This window comes from Arvicola amphibius, chromosome 7 (assembly GCF_903992535.2).
Source record: "Arvicola amphibius chromosome 7, mArvAmp1.2, whole genome shotgun sequence".
NCBI lineage: Eukaryota > Metazoa > Chordata > Mammalia > Rodentia > Cricetidae > Arvicola > Arvicola amphibius.
Window position 1 is genome coordinate 79,351,435 of NC_052053.1, and position 22,504 is coordinate 79,373,938.

At 38.1% G+C, this 22,504-nt stretch overlaps 1 protein-coding gene across 1 annotated transcript in view; it reads right to left on the reverse strand.

Annotated features, from left to right (window-relative positions):
* Positions 1 to 22,504, reverse strand: part of Catsperb (cation channel sperm associated auxiliary subunit beta) — a 161,950-nt gene that overhangs the window by 22,776 nt on the left and 116,670 nt on the right. Inside the window, exon 21 of the mRNA XM_042055403.1 lies at positions 108 to 447. Within this exon, the coding sequence (XP_041911337.1) occupies positions 108 to 447 (340 nt within the window). The remainder of the gene's footprint in view (positions 1 to 107; positions 448 to 22,504) is intronic.

Below are 22,504 nucleotides of genomic sequence, written 5' to 3' on the forward strand. Positions count from 1 at the left end.
TAGAATCCTGGCAATCATAAAAGCTAAAATGAATATCAAAGAGTTATGTTTTATATAAAAGAAAAGAAAAGAAATAACTCCTTTTTATGTTCTCAATAAAATCAAACTTACCATGTGAATTAGGTATCAACTTGATCTCATAATTCACTTTGTTTCCCACATCAATATACTTCACAATGTTGGGGGATAAAATATCACGATCATTTTGTTGAACCCAATAATTACATGGTCTTAAAATTATGGTCCAATTCCGTCCATTAACTGTGCCAAAGTCAAATAAATACCAAGAGTCTGCTGGAAAGGTCAAAGTTGATGTTACTGTAAGAGGCATAGTGGCCAGCGATAAAGCTTGCTTTGAATCTATAATTTCTGTGATCAGGAAGCTGCTGTAACCAGGTCTCACGATGGTCTTTTCTCTATCTGAATCTGTAAAGATTACTGCATTATCTGGAGATAAAACAGAAGATTTGGTATGAAAGAAAATAGTTAATTTTCACTAAACATGTGGGACCATAATTAATGATCTGAGTTTTGAAGCTACAAGCATAGTCTGAGAACACATATTCCAAACTGCAGTTACAACTAAAACACAGTGATTTATAGTAAGTTCATTAAGAATATGTGCTACACACACACATCAAAATAAAATCAGGACCAGATGAGCATCTTAAATAGACTGATACCCCTAAGGAAATAGAAGCAGTCATAAAAAGTCTCCCAACTAAAAAGAAGAAAAAAAAAGAAAAAAGGGCAAATGGATTTAGTGCAAAACTCTACCAAAACATCAAAGAAGAGCTAATACCTATACTCCTCAAATTGTTCCACACAATAGAAATAGGAGGATCACTGTCAAACTCTTTTTTTAAAGCTGCAATTACCCTGATACCCAAACCACATAAAGATGCAACCAAGAGGATGTGGAGAAAGGGGAACACTCATCTATTGTTGGTGGGAATGCAAACTTGTGCAACCACTTTGGAAAGCAGTGTGGCAGTTTCTCAGGAAACTGGGAGTCAACCTACCTCAGGACCCAGCAATTCCACTCTTGGGAATATACCCAAGAGATGCCCAATCATACTACAAAAGCATTTGTTCAACTATGTTTATAGCAGCACTATTTGTAACAGCCAGAACCTGGAAACAACCTAGGTGCCCCTCAATAGAAGAATGGATAAAGAAGGTGTGGCACATATACACTTTAGAGTACTACTCAGCTGTAAAAAACAACGACACCTTGAATTTTGCATGCAAATGGATGGGAATAGAAAACACTATCCTGAGTGAGGTAACCCAGACCCAAAAAAGAGGAATATGGTATGTACTCACTCATAAGTGGATTCTAGCCATAAATAAAGGACATAGAGCCTATAATTCGTGATCCTATAGAAGCTAAATAAGAAGGTGAACCCAAAGAAAAACATATTGTTATCTTCCTGGATATTGGAAATTGACAAAATTGCAGGGCAGGGATTGGGAGTATAGGGGTGGGGGTAAGGTGGGAATAAGGGGAGATGGGGGAGAGAAGGGAGAAGGAGAGGATGGGGAGAGCTTGAGGGAATGGGATGGTTGGGATGGAGGAGGAGGATATGGGATCAGGGAAGCATATATCTTAATTAAGGGAGCCATTTTAGGGTTGTCAAGAGACTTGACTCTAGAGGGGTTCCCAGGTATCCAGCAAGATGCCCCCAGCTACTTCCTTGGGCAGCTGAGGAGAGGGAGCCAGAAAAGGCCAGATCCTATAGCCATACTGATGAATATATTGCATATCACCATAGAACCTCCACCTGGCGATGGATGGAGATAGAGACAGAGCCCCACATTGGAGCACCAGACTGAGCTCACAAGGTCCTGATGAGGAGCAGAAGGAGGGAGAACATGAGCAAGAAAGTCTGGACCCCTGAGGGGTGTGTTCACCCACTGAGACGGTGGGACAGAACTAACGGGAGACCACCAAGACCAGTTGGAATGGGACTGATGGAACATGCGACCAAACCAGACTCTCTGAATGTGGCTGACGGTGGAGGCTGACTGAGAAGCCAAGGACAATGGCTATGGGCTTTGATTCTATGGTATGGACGGGCTCTGTGGGAGCCTTGTCAGTTTGGATGCTCACCTTCCTGGGAGGAATTGGGAGGACCTTGGACTTCCCATAGTGTAGGGAACCCTGACTGCTCTTTGGCCTGGAGAAGGAGGGAGTGGGGGTGTGGGGGGAGGGGAGGGGAAGGAAGTGTGAGGAGGGGAGGAGATGGAAATTTTTAATAAAAAATAAAATAAAAAAAGATGCAACCAAGAAAGAAAATTACAGACCACCACTCTCCCAAACAAACACTGATGCAAAAATATTCAATAAAATACTGGCAAATCAAATCCAAGAACACATCGACAAAAATCATCCACCATCATCAACTTAGCTTTGTCCATGTGATGCAGGGATGGTTCAACATATGAAAATCTGTCAATGTAATCCACCATATAAGTAAACTGAAAGAAAAAAACCATATGATCATCTCATCAGATGCTGAAAAAGCCTTTGACAAAATCCAGTGCCCTTTCATGATAAAGGTCTTGGAGAGATCAGGGATACAAGAAACATATCTAAATATTATAAAAGCAATATACAGCAAGCCCACAGCCAACATCAAATTAAATGGAGAGAAACTCAAAATGATTCCACTAAAATCAAGAACAAGACAAGGTTGCCCACTCTCTCCATGTCTATTCAACATAGTACTAGAAATTCTAGCTAGAGCAATAAGACAACAAAAGAAGACCAGGGGGATACAAATTGGAAAGTAAGAAGTCAAACTTTTGCTATTTGCAGATGATCTGATAGTATACATAGTGACCCTAAAAATTTGACAAGGGAACTTCTACAGCTGATATACACCTTCAGTAATGTGGCAGGATACAAGATCAACTCAAAAAAAAAACAGTAGCTCTCCAATATACAAATGATAAATGGCTGAGAAAGAAATCAGAGAAATATAACCTTTTACAATAACCACAAATAACAAACTATCTTAGGGTAACACTAACCAAAGAAGTGAAAGAACTGTTTGACAAGAACTTTAAGTCTTTAAAGAAGAAATTGAAGAAGACACCAGAAAATGGAAAGATCACCCATGTTCTTAGACAGGTAGGATCAACATAATAAAAATGGCTATCTTACCAAAATCTACAGATTCAATGCCATCCCCATCAAAGTTCCAACACAATTCTTCACAAAACTCAAAAGATCAGCACTCAACTTCATATTTAAAAAAAATAATCACATACAATAAGGAAACTTCTGAAGGCATCACTATCCCTTACATCAAGCATTATAGAGCTACAGTAATGAAAACAGCTTGGTATTGGCATGAAAAAAGACCTAAAGATGGACCAATGGTATCGAATCAAAGACCCTGATATTAATCCACACTTAAGAACACCTGACTTTTGACAAAGAAGCTAAAATTATACAGTGGAAAAAGAAAACATCTTCAACAAATGGTGCTGGCATAACTGGATGTCCACGTGTAGAAAAATAAAAATAGATCCATAATTATTCTCATGCACAAAATGCAACTCCAAGTGGAACAAAGACCTCAACATAAATCCAGCCACACTGAACCTCCTAGAAGAGAATTGGGAAGTATCCTTGAACACCTGGGCACAGGAGACCACTTCCTAAATATAATACCAGTAGCAAGACACTGAGAGTAATGATTAATAAATGGGATCTTCTGAAACTGAGAATCTTCTATAAACCAAAGGACACAGTCAATAAGCAGCCTACTGAATAGGAAAAGATCTTCTCCAATCCCCACATCAGACAGAGGACTGATCTCATATATATATATATATATATATATATATATATATATATATATATATATATATATAAAAAGAACTCAAGAAACTAGACATCAAAATATCAAATAATCTAATTAAAAACTGGGATACAGGTCTAAATAGAGAATTCTCAACAATATCTCAAATGAAACAAAGGCATTTGCAGAATTGCTCAACATCCTTAGCCATGAGGGAAATGCAAATCAAAATGACTCTGAGATACCATCTTACACCAGTCAGAATGACAAAGACCAAAAACACTGAGGGTAGCTTATTCTGGAGGGGATGCAGAGAAAAGGGAACACTCCTCCATTGCTGCCAGGTCTGTAAACTTGTTCAGCCACTTTGGAAATCAGTACAGTGGTTTCTCAGAAAAATGGCAATTAACCTACCTCAAGACCCAGCAATCCCACTCTTGGGCATATACCCAAAGGATGCCCAATCATACTATAAGAATATTTGCTCAACTATGTTCATAGAAACATTATTCATAATAGCCTGAACCTGGAAACAACCTAGATGCCCCTCTATTGAAGAATGGATAAAGAAAATATGTTACATTTACAAAATGAAGTACTACTCTGCAGAAAAAAATGACATCTTGAAATTTGCAGGCAAATGGATGGAACTAGAAAAAAAAAAGACCACCTTGGGTGAGGTAACCCAGACCCAGAAAGACAAACCCAATATGTACTCACTGATAAGTTGATGTTAGACATAAGCAAAGGATAACCAGCCTATAGTCCATGATCCCAGAGAAGCTAGGTAACATGGAAAACCCTAAAAGAGGATTACATGGATCCCCCTGAGAAGAGGAAATAGAACAAAACTCCTAAGACAATTGGGAGCATGGTGGGGGATAAAGCGAGGGCAGGAGGGGAGGGGAAGAGGAGAAGGGAAATAAGGAAGAGAACATGAAGGCCAAGATGGGGGAAGGACAGAGAAGGAGAGCAAGAAATCAATATCTTGATTGAGGGAAACTATATTCATTAAATCACTGCTTAGCCCATTAGCTTTAACTTCTTATTGGCTAAATCTTACATATGAATTTAACCCATTTCTATTAATCTGTGTATCGTCACATGGTTGTGGCTTACCAGCTAAAGTTCCCAGCGTCTATCTCCAGCAGCTCCATGGCATCTCTCTGACCCCGCTCTTCTTTCTCCCAGCATTCAGCCTAGCTTTCCCTGCCTACCTAAGTTCTGCCTTGCTATAGTTTCAAAGCAGTTTCTTTATTCATTAATGGTAATCACAGCACACAAAGGGGACTCCCACATCATTTATTTGTTTACTTGCTTCTTCCTTTTGCCATCACTTTCTCCAATTTGCTGCCATGTGCTAGCCTACAAGGCTATATCCAGTCTCGTGGGATATAAACCCTCCTTATTCAAGTCACTTCTTCCTTTTGACTTTCCTTTCACCAATTTGCCAACATCTGCAAAACCAAAAACATAATTCCAGACCATGGCCCAGCAACCCTCTTTGTTCCTGAAACATATTGCTAAGGAATTTGCGTCTATCCCTACATTTCCTTCTAATATCTCCTTCTCCAGCTTGTAGCCATCTCTATACCTACAGGCCTACCTCAAGATCTGGGGCCTTTGAATTTTCTTTCTTTGACAACCATCTTGGATTGGTGAGCACTTCTTTTCTTCCCATTCTTCTCTTTGATCACGACCAATCTCTCCACCATAAGTCAACTTCAAGACCCATAGTTTTGGAGCCACCTCATCTATCAGCTTTACCTGGTTTAGCTCAGGTCACATATCTCCTGAACTGGCCTAATCTAAGGAAGGTCAGATTATCACATCAGACTCACAAAGAAAGAAAGAAATACATATATTCAGTCAAATTGCAAATTAAAACAACATGAAAGACCAAGACTGTATATCTTCTATCAAACCCACTAGTCCCATGAAAGTGTTTCCTAATAATAACTACCTAGATAAACTCCAGGACACAGAATTTATAAGAATAGTCATAAACTTTGTCAAACAATTCAAAGAATTTCAAGAAGACATGAACAACACTTTCTTGAACTCCAAAAAGATAAAAATAAATGCTTGAATGATGTCCAAGAAAATACAAATACTTATCTTAATAAAATGATAAAGCTAATTCGACATTTGAAAACAAAATTCAATAATGAGATAGAAACATTGAAGACAACAGAAGTTAAAATGAAGGTGGAATTAAAAAATTCAATATTCTGATTAGAGAATTTAGGGAAAAGCCTTACAAGTATAATGAATCAAGCAAAAAAAATATATAGAACATCAGGATTCAAAGTTAAAGTAGAGGACTTAGATGACATAAGAAAAAATATAAAAAACTTTTAAGTACAGGAGAGAAACAATACAGGAAATGTGGGAACATTTGCTCAAAAGACAAAATCTTATAATTATAGGCATAGATGAGGGAAAAGAATCCCAGGTCAATGGCATAGACCAGATCTTTAGCAAGAGCATTGAAAAAACCTTTCCTAAACTAATAAAAGGTATACACAAACAGATATATGAAGCACAAAGAATCCCAACTAGGTAAGATCAGAAAAGAAATACCCAATGGCATCTCATAGTTAAAACACTAAATATAGAGTAGACCAAGAGGTGAGTGACTAGCCACAATCCCAGGGCCCCTCCTCTACCTGCCTCAACTTTACTAGCTGGCCAGCAGGCAAACCTCCTGCAGGTAGACTGCTCCAACACCCCCATCAACCAGACACAGTAAACTACAAGTCCCACTCTGCCCCCAAACTCAACCATTCCCCACATCAGAGGAGGTCTGACACAGAGACTGCAACTGCACAGAGTAGACCAAGAGGTGACTGATCAGCCACCCAGGTGGACACCCCAATCTTTAGGCCATTGGTACCAGGGAAAAACCCTGGGCCCCTCCCCCACCTACATCAGCTTCACTAGCTGGCCAAAAGGCAAGCCTCCTGCAAGTAGGCTGCTCCAAACCCCCACCCCATCAATTGGGCCCTGTAAGCTACAAATCCCCTTCTGGCCACAAACCCAACCATTACCTATGACCTCAAAGGATCTCTGATGCACAGAGCAGACCAAGATGTGGGTGACCAGCTATCTCCAGGTGGACAGCCCCACCTCTTGGCCCTTGGTACCAGGGTAAAACCCCAGCCCCTTTCTCAGCTTTACTAGCTGGCCACCAGGCAAGCCTCATACAGGCAGGCTTCTCCAACATCCACCATACAATTAGACACTGTAACCTATAAATCCCACTCCAACCCCATCACCCCCATCCCTGGACACCTCAATGGCTCCCTGAGACACAGACAGTGACTGCAACAAGCAGACCAAGAATGGCGCCTTAAGACACAGACAGATGTAACTGTAACAATCGGTCCAAGAGAGGATCCCTGAAACATAGACACCTATTACAAGGATTGGACCAAGAGGCAAAGACACTGCCAGCACCAATTAGAGGAAGAGAGGGGTAGCACCAATGCAAGAATTTGTTCAACAACCTAAAAACAACATGGTAATGATGTGGGAGAGTCTTCTGTTTGTGTTGATTTCATTAATAAAGAAACTGCCTTGGCCCATTTAATAGACCAGCCCTTAGGTGGGTGGAGTAGACAGAACAGGAAGAAGGAAGTGAGGTAGATGGCTCAGACAATTGCCCCACCTCTCCTCTCTGAGCCAGTCACCATGAAGTGAGCCACCAGGTTAGACATGCTGAATCTTTTCCGGTAAGACACCACTTGTGGTGTTACATAGATTATTAGATATGGGTTAAAGCAAGAGATGTGAGAATTAGCTAATAAGAGGCTGGAACTAATGGGCCAGGCAGTGTTTAAATGAGTACAGTTTGTGTGTTGTTATTTTGGGGCATAAGCTAGCTGGTGGCCAGGAGCCGGGCAGGATGAAAAGCAGGCCTGCCCACAGCCCATCACTACATGGTAACACCAGAACTCAGTGGTTATACAACAGGAAGAAGTGATCACCCTAACCCAGAAAAAGTGGAAGAAAACAACCTTAAATATAGCTTTAAGAAGATGATAGAGACCTTTAAAGAGAAAATTAAATATTCCCTTAAAGAAATTGAGGAAAAGACAAACAAAAAATTGGAAGAAATCAATAGATCTCTTATAGAAACTCAATAAAAAAACAATCAAACAGGTGAAGGAAACAGTTCAAATAGTTCAAGAAGTGAAAACTGAAATACAGGTAATAAAGAAAACACAAACTGAAGGAATTCTGGAAATGGAAAATCTGGGTAAATAAACAGGAACTACAGATGCAAGCATAAACAACAGAATACAAGAGATGAAAGACAAAATCTCAGGCATTGAAGATACAATAAAAAATAGATTCGTAGATCAAAGAAAATGTTAAATCCAACAAATTCTTAACATCCAGGAAACATCTGGGACACCATGGAAAGAGCAAACCTAAGAATAATAGGGATAAAAAGAGAAGACAAACTTTTGGGCTCAAAGGCACAGAAAATATATTCAACAAATTCACAGAAGAAAACTTTTCCAACCTAAAGAAGGATATGCCTTATGAAGATATAAAAAGCTTACAGAACAACAAATAGAAAGAACCCAAAAAAGTTCCCTTTCCATATAATAATAAAAATGCTAAACGTTCAGAATAAAGAAAGAATATTAAGAGCTACAAAGTAAAAAGGCCAAGTAACATATAAAAGCAGACCTATCAGAATTACCCCTGATTTTCAATGGAAGTCCTGAAAGCCAGAAGGTCCTGGACAAATGTGTAGCAGACACTAAGACCATGGATGCAAACCCAGACTAATAATTATACCCAGCAAAGCTTTCAATCTCTGTCAATGGAGAAAACAAGGTATTCCATAACAAAACTAGATTTAAACAATACCTATCCACAAAAACAGCCTTACAAAATTATAACTGCACCTACAAAAACACAGGCAACAGAGAGCCTCACACCAGTAAACTCCAAAGAAAGGAAACACAAAAACATTAACACCAAAAAATAACAGAAATAAACATTCACTGGTCATTAATATCTCTTAATATCAAATGGATTCAACTAACCTGTAAAAAAGACACAAGCTAACAGATGGATATGGAACCAGGATCCATCCTTCTGCTGTATGCAAGAAATACACCGCAACTCTAAAGACAGACATTACCTCAGAGTAAAGGGTTGGAAAAAGGTCTTTCAATCAAATGGACCTAAGAAACAAGCAGGTATAACTATCCTAATATCAAACAAAGTAGATTTCAAACTAAAATCAACCAGAAGAGATGGAGAAGAACACTTCAAACTCATCACAGGAAAAATACATTAAGATGATGTCTGAATCCTAAATATTTATGCCCCAAATAACAGAGCACACACATATCTAAAAGAAATATTACTAAAGCTTAAACTGCACATCAAACCCCACACACTAATAGTAGGAGACTTCAGCACTCCACTCTCCTCAATGGACAGGTTAACCAGACAGAAACTTAACAGAGAAATCAGACTACTAACAAATGTCAAGACTCAAATGGACTTAACAGAGATCTATTGAACTTTTCACCCAAACACAAAAGAATATACCTTCTCAGCACCTCATGGAACCTTCTCTAAAATTGGCCACATAGTCAATAACAAAGCAAACCTCAACATTTAAAATATGGAATAACACCTGTATCTTCTCAGATCACCATGGTTTAAAATTAGAATTCAACAACAACACTACTTACAGAAAACCTACAAATTCAAGGAAATTGTACAGTACTCAGTTTAATCAGCCCTGGGTCAAGGGAAAAAATAATGAAATTAAAAACTTCCTAGAATTCAATGAAAATGAATACATAACCAACCCAAACCAATGGGATACTATGAAAGCAGTGCTAAGAGGAACGTTCATAGCATTAAGTGCCCAAATAAAGAAAATAGAGAAATCTTACACCAGTGACTTAACAACAGCACGCCTGAAAACTCTAAAACAAAAGAATCAGACTCACCCAGGAGGAGTAGAAAACAGGAAATAATTAAATTGATGGTTGAAATCAATAAAATAGAAACAAAGAAAACAATACAAAGAATAAATGAAACAAAGAACTGGTTCTTTGAGAAAATCAACAAGATAGGAAAACCACTATCCAAACTAATCAAAAGGCACAGAGGTAGTATGCAAATTAACAAAATCGGAAATAAAAAGAGGAACATAGCAACAGAAACTGAGGAAATTCAGACAATCATTAGGTCATATTTTGAAAACCTGTACTCCACAAAATTGGAAAATGTAAAAGAAATGGACAATTTTCTGGATAGATACCATATACCAAAATTAAATCAAGACCAGATGAACAATTTAAAGAGACCTATAACCAACCCATAAGGAAATAGAAATAGTTATCAAAAGCCTCCCAACAAAAGTAAGCCCAATGGTGTGGGAGACTGTTTGTTTATTTCCCAGCCCAGACTCCCAAAATAATTACACAGAAATCTGTATTAATTGCAATACTGTCTGACCAGTCGCTTAAGCATATTTTTGATAACACTTATATCTTAAATTAACCCATTTCTATTAATCTGTGTATCACCACAAGGTTGTGGCCTACCAGCCAAGTTTCAGGAGGCTCTGGCAGAAGCGTCTGTCTCCTGTTGGCAGCTACTTGGCTTCTTCCTGACCCTGCCTACTCTAGATAGATAGATAGATAGATAGATAGATAGATAGATAGATAGATAGATAGATGATAGATAGATGATAGATAGATAGATGATAGGTAGATAGATAGATAGATAGATAGATAGATAGATAGATAGATAGATAGGTAGATAGATAGATAGATAGATCGATCTTCCAGCCTGGCTGTATTCTGTTAAGCCACTGGCTGAAAGCAGCTTCTTTAATAACCAATAAAAGCAACACATATATAGAAGGACTTCCCACACCATTTCCCCTTTTTTGTTCAAATAAAAAGGAAGGTTTTAACTTTAACATATCAAGATTACACACAACAAAACAGTTATCAACCAAGAATCACAGTTACAATATTTATATCTACTTTATCTTATCATAACTAAGGAAAACTATATCTATTCTTCAACTTCATCAAAGACCACAGAAGGATATAATATTACCTAAGTTAGCAGGAAGTGCATTGTAAGCAACTTCCAAAACTCTAGAATTGACAGAGACATCTTGCTACCTGGACAGTCACCCTAAGTTCTTTTGTAATATTGTGACATCCATCTTCAGCCTACAGGCCCATAGTATCTGGCAGACTTTTCCATGAAGCAGGAAATTTCAAAAACAGTAACAACTATATTGGCAGTTTGTCAATCACTTTCTTTTGTGTCCTGCAGAATATCTGGCAGATTCTTTCATGAAGCAGGAAACCCAAAAGACGGTGTCACCTTCTTTGGCAGTTTCAGCAGTCATTTTTCTTGGTCCTGGAAGTCCAGTCAAACAGTTCAGGCAAGAGCAATTTCTTGCCCAAATGACTAACAAACTCCATCAGGAGCCTGCCTCTTCAATGCCCATCTTCCTCTTGAAGTAGCAGCCAGGAGAACCCATTACCATGAAAACTCTAAGTTCTTAAAACATCTTAAATACCATGTTCTGTTAGTCTTTGAAAGATTTGGAGAATAACTATCCACATGAATATATCTTTGTACATCTAGAAACCCTAACTAATATGACTACAAGTTTGAATATTATAGATGATTTTCTATTAGGCTTTATTTCTTAACTGTACATTATATTCTTTAATGAGCTGCAAACACAATACCTTATACATATAACAAAATTGACCTAAATTTGTACCAATAAACCAAGATCCATACCAATGCAGAGTATACATCTCTGTAGCATATTCTCCTTTAAATGTAAACAAACATTTATAAACAATCATTTAGGGAATTTGGGTGTTGTTCTCTCCAAAATGCTTCCTGCTTTTTGTTGGGTCAAGTATATTTTGGAGTGAGGAAGGTTCATGGAACCCTTTCAGGGGGTCTTGGTTCATCAAACCACATTAGTCTGGAAGGAATCCACAGGTTCTCCTCTTTTCCAAAGCAATATATCCTTAGACCCAAATTTTGAAGTCAAGATACCTTTAAAATATATGTTAGTTTAACTAAGAAGCCCATACAATGAAATGTCTCTCTCTACTTAGCTCTTTTACCATCAAATAATTCAAATAGAACACAATAATATACATAATCCAGGCTCTCTATATTTTCCATCTTTATGTGGTTTATTTCTTTTACCCTTTAAATCTGTGACTGTACTCTATCACTTTAAAGGCTTTGTTTTTTTATTTTTGAAACCATTCACTTCCTTTTATAACTGTCTATATTTTTTCTCTCTCCCAAGCCTATATACATTTATCTAACACTGTGACCCATTTAATGGTCTTTTTTTATCTGAATCTGTCTTTATTGCATATCTGCATATCTGTAATCTTTTTCTGACCAGGACTGCTTTGTAAAATGCTAAGCAGTGTGGCTAGGACTAAGGCTGCTTTGCCTTTTGCCCCCACCTATTCTAACATGGTGGAGGTTCATTCACTGCCTCTGAAACTGCCAGGTGGGAGCCATGCTCACCACCTCAACTCTAGTAACCAGTTGACCCATGCTGCTCCCAAGTAACTTGCAGCACACTGCCCAGAACCCAAATTCAAGTGTTCAGCCTCCTGAAAGACCCAGAGTTCGTGCTGGCAGCATGAACTAGGAAGCTGTCATTTTGAAACCATGCATTTTTTTCTGCTACTGCTGAATCAGGAAGACCTCTCTTAAAGGGGTCATGGCACTGCTTTCTGCCAGCAAACAGAGCAAGAAGCAATATTAAACTCTGTTTGTGTGTGTGTGTGTTTATATGTGTGTGTGTGTGCATGTTTGTGTAGAATTTCTTTTCAAGCTTTTTCAGTTTCTTAAGTGGATTTAGTTGACCACATCAGTGCCAAATTGTTGAGAGAGGCTGCTTGTTCATTTCCCAGCTACACAGACTCCCAAAATAACTAGGCAGAAATTTGTATTAATTGTAATTCTGTTTGGCCAGTATCTTAAGTGTATTTTTGGCTAACTCTTATATCTTAAATTAATACATTTCTGTTAATTTGTGTATCACCATGAAGTTGTGACCTAGAAACAAAGTTTTGGTGGGCTCCAACAGTGGGGTCTGTCTCCTGTGGCAGCTACATGACTTCTTCCTGAACCCACCTACTCTCTATACACATATCTCTTCCATCCTGGCTATATTCTGTTAAGCCATTGGCTGAAAGCAGCATTTATTAACTAATAAAGGCAACACATATACAGACAGACTTCCCACACAAGCCCAGGGCCCAATGGTTTCAGCACAGAATTCTACAAGATTTTCAAAGAAGAGCTAATATCTATACTCTTCAAATTGTTTCATACAATAGAAACAGAAGGAGCATTGCCAAACTCTTTTATTAGGCTACATTTACCAGATACCCTGATACCAAAACCACACAAACACTCAACCAAGAAAGAGAATTACAAACTAAACTCCCTCATTAATATTGATGCAAAAATATTCAATAAAATACTGACAAACTGAATCCTAACATCAAAAAAAAAAATCATTCACCATGATCAACTTGGTTTCATCCCAGAGATGCAGGAATGGTTTAATATATGAAAACCTGAAAATGTAATCTACCATATAAATAAACTGAAAGAAAAAAACATATGATCACCTCACTAGATGCTGAAAAAGAATTCAACAAAATCCAACACCCCTTCATGATAAAAGTGTTGGAGAAACTAGGGATATAAGGAACATATCTAAACATAATAAAAAGCAATATACAACAATTCAACAGTCAACATCAAATTAAATGGAGAGAACTCAAAGTGATTCCAATAAACCAGGAACAAGACTGTCCATTTTCTCCATATCTATGCAACATAGTATTTGAAGTTCCTGCTAGAGCAATAAAACAACAAAACTAGACCAGGACAATACAAATTGGAAACTAAGAAGTCAAACTTTTGCTATTTGCAGATGAAATGATAGTATACATAAGTAACCCCAAAAATGTGATGAAGGAAATCCTACAGCTGATAAACACCTTCATAATGTGGCAGGATACAAGATCAACTCAAAAAAATCAGTAACCCCCCTATATACAAAGATAACAGGGCTAAGAAAAAATCAGAGAAACATTACCATCCACAATAGCAACAAATAATAAAAAATATTTGGGGGTAACACAACCAAAGAAGTGAAAGACTTGTCCAACAAGAACTTTAAGTCTTTAAAGAAGAAATTGAAGAAGATACCAGAAAATGGAAAGATTTCCCATGGTCTTAGATAGATAGAATCAACATAAAAGAAATGGCAATCCTACCAATAGCAATCTACATATTCAATGCCATCCTCATCAAAATCCTAGCACCATTCTTCCCAAACCTCAAAAGAAAAATACTTAACTTCATGTGGAAAAACAAAAATCCCAGGATAGTCAAAATATCCCAGGATAGTACAATAAAGGAACTTCAGGAAGCATCACCACCCCTGACATCAAGCTTTATTATAAAGTTACAATAATAAAAACAGCTTGATAATGGCATGAAAACAGAGAGGTAGACCAATAGAATCAAATATATGACCCTGATATGAATCCACACCTATGAGCACCTGATTTTTGACAAAGAAGCTAAATTATATAGCAGAAAAAGAAAGTGTCTCAACAAATGGTGCTGTCATAACTGAATATCAACATATAGAATAATGCAAATCTATCCATATCTATCTCCATTCACAAAACTCAAGTCCAAATGGATCAATGACCTCAATATAAATCCAGTCACACTGAACCACATAGAAAAAAGTGGGAAGTACACTTGAATGTATGGCATGGGAAACAACTTCCTAAATATAATACCAGTGGCACTGAGAGCACTAATTGATAAATGGGACCTCCTGAAACTGAGATTTGTCTGTAAAGAAAAGAACACAATCAATAAGACAAAAAGGCAGCCTAATTAATGGGAAAAGATCTTCTCCAACCCAGCATCAGACAGAGTACTGATCTCCAATATATATAAGGAACTCAAGAAACTTAACATCAAAATATCAAATAATCCAACTAAAAACTGGGGTACAAATCTAAACAGAGAATTCTCAACAATATCTCAAATTAAAGAAAGGAATTGCTCAACATCCTTAGTCATCAGGGAAATGCAAATCAAAACGACGCTGAGACGCCATCTTACACCGTTCAGAATGGCCAAGACTGAAAACACGGAGGATAGCTTATGCTGGAAAGGATGCAGAGACTGTTGGCAGGTGTGCAAATTTCTTCAGCCACGTTAGAAATCAGTACAGCAGTTTCTCAGAAAATTGGGAATCAACCTACCTGTAGTGGGAGCTGCGGGCCACTTCCTGCTGCCCGGCTCCTGGCCACCTGGCTAGCTTATGCCCCAAAATAACAACACACAAATTGTATTCTTTTAAACACTGCCTGGCCCATTAGTTTCAGCCTCGTATTGGCTAATTCCCACATCTTGCTTTAACCCATATTTAGTACTCTGTGTAGCACCACGATGTGGTGTCTTACCGGGAAAAATCTTAAACTGCGTCCATCTCGGAGAGGAGAGCTATGGCGTCTGCCTGAAGCATCTGCCTCACTGCCTTATTCTCAGCATTCCATTCTGTTTACTCCGCCTACCTAATTTTCTGTCCTATCAAAGGGCCAAGGCAGTTTCTTTATTAACCAATGAAAGTAACACATAGACACTCCTCCATCATTTCCCCTTTTTCTGTTTAAACAAAAAAAGAAAGGCTTTAACTTTAACATAGTAAAATTACATACAACAAAACAGTTATCAAGCAAGAATTACAGTAACAATATTTATATCTATTTTATCTTTTATCATAACTAAGGAAAAGTATATCTATCTATTCTTCAACTCCATCAAAGTCTCCAGAAGGATATAATATTACCTAAGCAAACAAAATAAGCAACTTCCAAACTCTAGAAATGACAGAGATAACTCACTGCCTGGACAGTCACCCAAGAAAGAGTAATAAAGGTTGCAGAGAAAAATGCAATTCACATGTAAAGGAAAACCCATCAGCATAACAGCTCATTTCTCAATGGAAACTCTGATTCTGGAGCAACACACTCCAAGTTTTCAAAGACCATTACTGCCAATCTAGACTACTATACCCAGCAAAACTATTTTCCAAGGAAAAAACTATGTATACACAGAGAAGCTATCTTCTTTTTCACCAGTGAGAAAGAAAAGTTTTCCATGGCATAAACAGTCTAAAAAATTCATAACTAACAAAGAAACAACAAGAGACAAATATTCTAATCGACAAATTAATCATGAAAATATTATAATATTAAATATACATGCACCAAACTTTGGTGTACTCAATCTCATAAACAGTATTCTAATGGGATTAAAGACACAAATTAACTCAAAGCTAATAATTGTAGGCAATTTCAAAACCCTATTTTCTTCAATACATAGGTCTTCTGACAAAAAAATAGAGAAATGGTGCAGGACTATTGTCTATATTCTGTCAATCATGTTTTAAATAAATGCTGATTGGCCAGTAGTCAAGCAGGAAGTATAGGCGGGACAACCAGACAGGAAGTAGTGGAGGGTCAATGAGAACAGGAGAATTCTGGGAAGGAGGAAGCCCATTCCTCTGCAGGCCTATCTAGATACCAAAGAAGGAAGATGTAACCTGCCCCACTGAAAAAGTTACCAAGCCATGTGGCTAACATATACTAGAATGATGGGCTAATATAAGTTATAAGAGTTAATAAGAAGCCTGAGCTAATGGGCCAATCAGTTTATAACTTATGTAGACCTCTGTGTGATTTTCTTTGGGATTTACTGGGTGTGGGACAGGGCAGGACAGAAAGCCCAACAAGCAGGTCCACATGTTACAAATGGCACCCACGTGGCTGCATCCACATAAAGCCTGAAAGAGCTTGGGAAATAATTCTTGACAAAAAAGAATAGAGTAAATCATGTCTTCTTGGTGGCAGCAATTTCTAGGATCTGCTCTGCTTGCTAGAGGCAAGTGCTTTCATTTAAGAGAGGCATCCTGACTTAGCTTTAGCTGTAAAACCCTGCAGCTCTTTAAGAGGTCCTACCATGAAACACTTAAATGGTGTTGATAAAAGCTGACTGCATGCTATTTAGTTTTCAGCAATAGCAGGAAAAAAGCTGCACCATTTTAAAATTCCGGCTTTCTGGGCCATTCCACCAGTGCAAACTCTGACTCTTTGAGGCAGGAGGTCTGGCTACAGAGAGAGCATTTGAGTGTTGTTTGTGGATACACTGCTGCAGCTTGCTTGCTGACAAGGACCTTGAAATGCCATAGAGCATGGCAATAAACATGGCTCCAGCCAGTACCTCAGCCATGACACTGGAATCTCATAAAGCTAAGGGATGGGGTGGATCCAGCCATCAAAGCCACGGCTTTAATCCTCTCCATATTGCTTAGCAAATTAAAAACTCACATGGTCAGAAAAATATATGCAAACTTGGGAGAGTAAAGAAAAAGGTTAAAGTCCTTAAAATAAGAAAGAAAGAGAGTAGTTGGGTGTGGTGGTACACACCTTTAATCCCAACACTTGGTAGACAGAGGCAGGCAGACCTCTGTGAGTTCAAGATGTGGTGGCACATGCCTTTAATCCCAAAGCTTGGGAGGCAGAGGCAAACAGACCTCTGTGAATTCAAGGTGTGGTGGCATACACCTTTATTCCCAGCACTTGGGAGGCAGAGGCAGGTGGATCCCTGTGAGTTCAAAGACAGCCTGGTCTACAGAGGGAGTTCCAGGACAGGCAAAGATGATATACAGAGAACCTGCCTCAAAAAGTAAAAGTAAAACTAAAGGAAATAGAGGTTAAAGTAAAGCCACATAAAGATGGAAAATACACAGAGAATCTAGATACTGTATGTTATTATGCTCTCTTTGAATTGTTTGAATGCTGAGGAAGTAGCAAGAGCTGCTAAAAGATATTTGCTTATAAATGCTGCTAAATTAATCCAAGATAGGTATTTTGAAATTACCTTGACTTCAAAATTGAAGTCAAAAGGTATGTTACTTGGGAGAAGAGGTTTTGCTTTTGTTTCCACAGGAAATGAGAGGCTGTGGATTCATTCTGAGTTAAGAAAAATCAGCTTTGATCAAAGAAGACCACCTCAGAAATCTCCAGTAGGAACAGATGGCCCAGATGTCTGAGTTCTACAGCCAGAACACATTCAAGATGCTGCCTGAGATGATCAAGACTCATAGGATACTGTAGTCAGGACATGATCACAATTCTAAATTTTCTTTAGGTCCCTATAAGATTATCAGTGCCCGATTATCACAACCAGCAGGAAGTAGCCTGGAAAACTACACCCACATTTCCAAAAAATGGAATATGGATGTTCTTGGTTTTTTTTTAAAAAAAGAGGGGGAAGTGGTGCAGGACAATTGTCTATATTCTGTCAATCATGTTTTAAATAAATGCTGATTGGCCAGTAGCCAGGCAGGAAGTATAGACAGGACAACTAGACAGGAAATAGAGGAGAGTCAATGAGAACAAGAGGATTCTGGGAAGGAGGAAGCCCATTCCTCCACAGTCCTGTCCAGATACCAAAGAAGGAAGATGTGACCTACCCTGCTAAAAAAGGTACTGAGCCATGTGCCTAACATATACTAGAATAATAGGCTAATATAAGTTATAAGAGTTAATAAGAAGCCTGAGCTAATGGGCCAATCAGTTTATAACTTATGTAGACCTCTGTGTGATTTTTTTTTGGTATTTACCTGCTGTGAGAATTGGGCAGGACAGAAAGTAACACTCAAGTAAATGTATAAATTTATGGAGATTAAACAGTTCATATGAATGGATCAAATAAAAATAAAAAAGGAATGAAAATACTTCTGGAACTAAAAGAAAATGGAAAACAAAATCTCTAGGACTTCGGAAGGAGAAATAGATCATCAGAAGAGCACTGGATGCTCTTCTAGAGAACCTAAGGTTTGATTCCTAGCACCTACATTTTAGTCCACAACTGTCTGAGCTCAAGTGTCAGAGGATTCAATGACTTACTGTAGTCTCTAGAGGCATCAAATATGAGTATCAGATTAATTACACATAAAAATAAATAAGTATTGAATTAATTAATTTTAAAAAACAAAACTCTGAAGCACATTAAAAGCAATTCTAAGAGGGGAGCTTGTAGCTTAATTGCCTATATTTAAAAAATCAATATGAGGAGTTGAGCCTGGTCTTATTGCAACTTGTTATGCTGTTTTCAATTGATATCCCTGGAGTGTCTGCTCTTTTCTGAAGGGAAACAGAGGAAGAGTAGATCTGGGTGAAAGGGGAGGTTCGGGAAAACTGGTGGGGAGTGAAGTAAGGTAAACTGTTATAAGAATGTAATATATGAGAGAAGAATAAATGAAAACCATAAAGAAAAAATAAATGACTCAAGGATTTTGGGGAGTGTGGGACAAACCTAAATTTAGCAAATGAAGAAATAATAATCAAACCAGAAATCAATAAAATAGAAACAAAGAAAACAATATAAAGAATCTATGAAGCTAAGAGCTGTTTCTTTTTTAGAAGATAAAAATCGAACCAAATGGACTTAACAGACATCTATAGAACATTCCACCCAAATAGGAAAGAATATACCTTCTTCTCTGCGGCTCATGGAACCTTTTCGAAAATTGACCATATACTTGGTAACAAAGCAAACTTCCACAGTTACAAAAAAATATTAGTAACCACCTGTGTCTTATCGGATCACCATGGATTAAAATTAGAATTCAACAACAATGCTACCCCCAGAAGGCCCACAAACTCATGGAAACTGAACAGTCAACTACTGACCCACACCTGGGTCAAGGAAGAAATAAAGAAAGAAATTAAAGTCTTTCTTGAATTTAATGAAAACAAAGACACAACATACTCAAACCTATGGGACACAATGAAAGCAGTGCTAAGAGGAAAGTTCATAGCACTAAGTGCCCACTTAAAGAAAACGGAGAAAGCACTCATTGGTGACTTAACAGCACACCTGAAAGCTCTGGAAAAAAAAAGAAGCAGACTCACCTAGGAGAAGTAGAAGACTGGAAATAATCAAACTGAGGGCAGAAATCAACAAAATAGAAACACAGAAAACAATCCAAAGAATCAATGAAACAAGAAGCTGGTTCTTGGAGAAAATCAACAAGATTGACAAACCCTTAGCCAAACTAATCAAACGGCAGAGGGAGAACACGCAAATTAACAAGATCAGAAATGAAAAGGGGGACATAACCACAGACACAGAGGAAATTCAGAAAATCATTAGATCTTACTACAAAAGCCTGTATGCCACAAAATTGGAAAATGTAAAAGAAATGGACAGTTTTTTAGATAAATACCATATACCAAAGTTAAACCAGGACCAGGTAATGCTCTAAATCGTCCTGTTAGTCGCGAAGAATTAGAAACTGTTATCAGAAACCTCCCTACCAAAAAGAGCCCAGGACCAGATGGTTTCAATGCAGAATTCTACCAGAACTTCCAAGAAGACCTAATACCTATACTCCTTAAGGTATTTCATAATATAGAAACACAAGAGTCACTGCCAAATTCCTTCTATGAAGCTACAGTTACCCTGATACCTAAACCACACAAAGACTCAACCAAGAAAGAGAATTACAGGCCAATCTCACTCATGAACATGGACGCAAAAATTCTCAATAAAATACTGGCAAACCGAATCCAAGAACACATTAGAAAAATTATCCATTACGATCAAGTAGGCTTCATCCCAGAGATGCAGGGCTGGTTCAACATACGAAAATCTATTAATGTAATCCATCATATAAACAAACTGAAGGAAAAAAACCATATGGTCATCTCATTAGATGCTGAAAAAGCATTTGACAAAATTCAGCACCCTTTTATGATAAAGGTCTTGGAGAGATTAGGGATACAAGGGTCATTCCTAAATATAATAAAAGCTATTTACAGCAAGCCGACAGCTAACATCAAATTAAATGGAGAGAAACTCAAGGCTATCCCACTAAATTCAGGAACACGACAAGGCTGTCCACTCTCTCCTTATCTCTTCAATATAGTGCTTGAAGTTCTAGCAATAGCAATAAGACAACATAAGGGAATCAAGGGGATTCAATTTGGAAAGGAAGAAGTTAAACTTTCATTATTTGCAGATGATATGATAGTATACATAAGCGACCCCAAAAACGCCACCAAAGAACTCCTACAGCTGATAAACTCCTTCAGTAACGTGGCAGGATACAAGATCAACTCCAAAAAATCAGTCGCCCTCCTATACACAAAGGATAAGGAAGCAGAGAGGGAAATCAGAGAAGTATCACCTTTCACAATAGCCACAAATAGCATAAGATATCTGGGAGTATCGCTAACCAAGGAAGTGAAGGATTTATTTGACAAGAACTTTAAGTCTTTGAAGAAAGAAATTGAAGAGGATACCAGAAAATGGAAGGATCTCCCCTGCTCGTGGATTGGGAGGATCAACATAGTAAAAATGGCAATTCTACCAAAAGCAATCTATAGATTCAATGCAATCCCAATCAAGGTCCCATTAAAATTCTTCACAGAGATTGAGAGGACAATAATCAACTTTATATGGAAAAACAAGAAACCCAGGATAGCCAAAAAAATCTTATACAATAAAGGTACTTCTGGAGGCATTACCATCCCTGACTTCAAACTCTATTACAAAGCTACAGTATTGAAAACGGCTTGGTATTGGCATAATAACAGAGAAGTTGACCAATGGAATCGTATAGAAGACCCGGATCTTAAACCACAAACCTATGAACACCTGATTTTTGATAAAGGAGCCAAAAGTACACAATGGAAGAAAGAGGGCATCTTCAACAAATGGTGCTGGCATAACTGGATGTCAACCTGTAGAAGAATGAAAGTAGATCTATATCTATCACCATGCACAAAACTCAAGTCCAAATGGATTAAAGACCTCAATATTAATTTGAACACATTGAGCTTGATAGAGGAGAAAGTGGGAAGTACTCTACAACAAATGGGCACAGGGAACCGTTTCCTATGCATAACCCCAGCTGCACAGACTTTAAGGGCAACATTGAATAAATGGGACCTCCTGAAGTTGAGCAGCTTCTGTAAAGCAAAGGACATTGTCACTAAGACACAAAGGCAGCCTACTGACTGGGAAAAGATCTTCACCAACCCTGCAACTGACAAAGGTCTGATCTCTAAAATATATAAGGAACTCAAGAGACTAGACGGTAAAATGCCAATTAACCCAATTAAAAAATGGGGCGATGAACTGAACAGAGAATTCTCAACAGAAGAAGTTCGAATGGCCAAAAGACACTTAAGGTCATGCTCAACCTCCCTAGCTATCAGGGAAATGCAAATCAAAACAACTTTGAGATATCATCTTACACCTGTCAGATTGGCTAAAATCCAAAACACCAATAATAACCTTTGCTGGAGAGGTTGTGGGGTAAGGGGCACACTCATCCATTGCTGGTGGGAATGCAAACTTGTGCAACCACTTTGGAAAGCAGTGTGGCGGTTTCTCAGGAAATTCGGGATCAACCTACCCCAGGACCCAGCAATTCCACTATTGGGAATCTACCCAAGAGATGCCCAATCATACAACAAAAGCATATGCTCATCTATGTTCATAGCAGCATTATTTGTAATAGC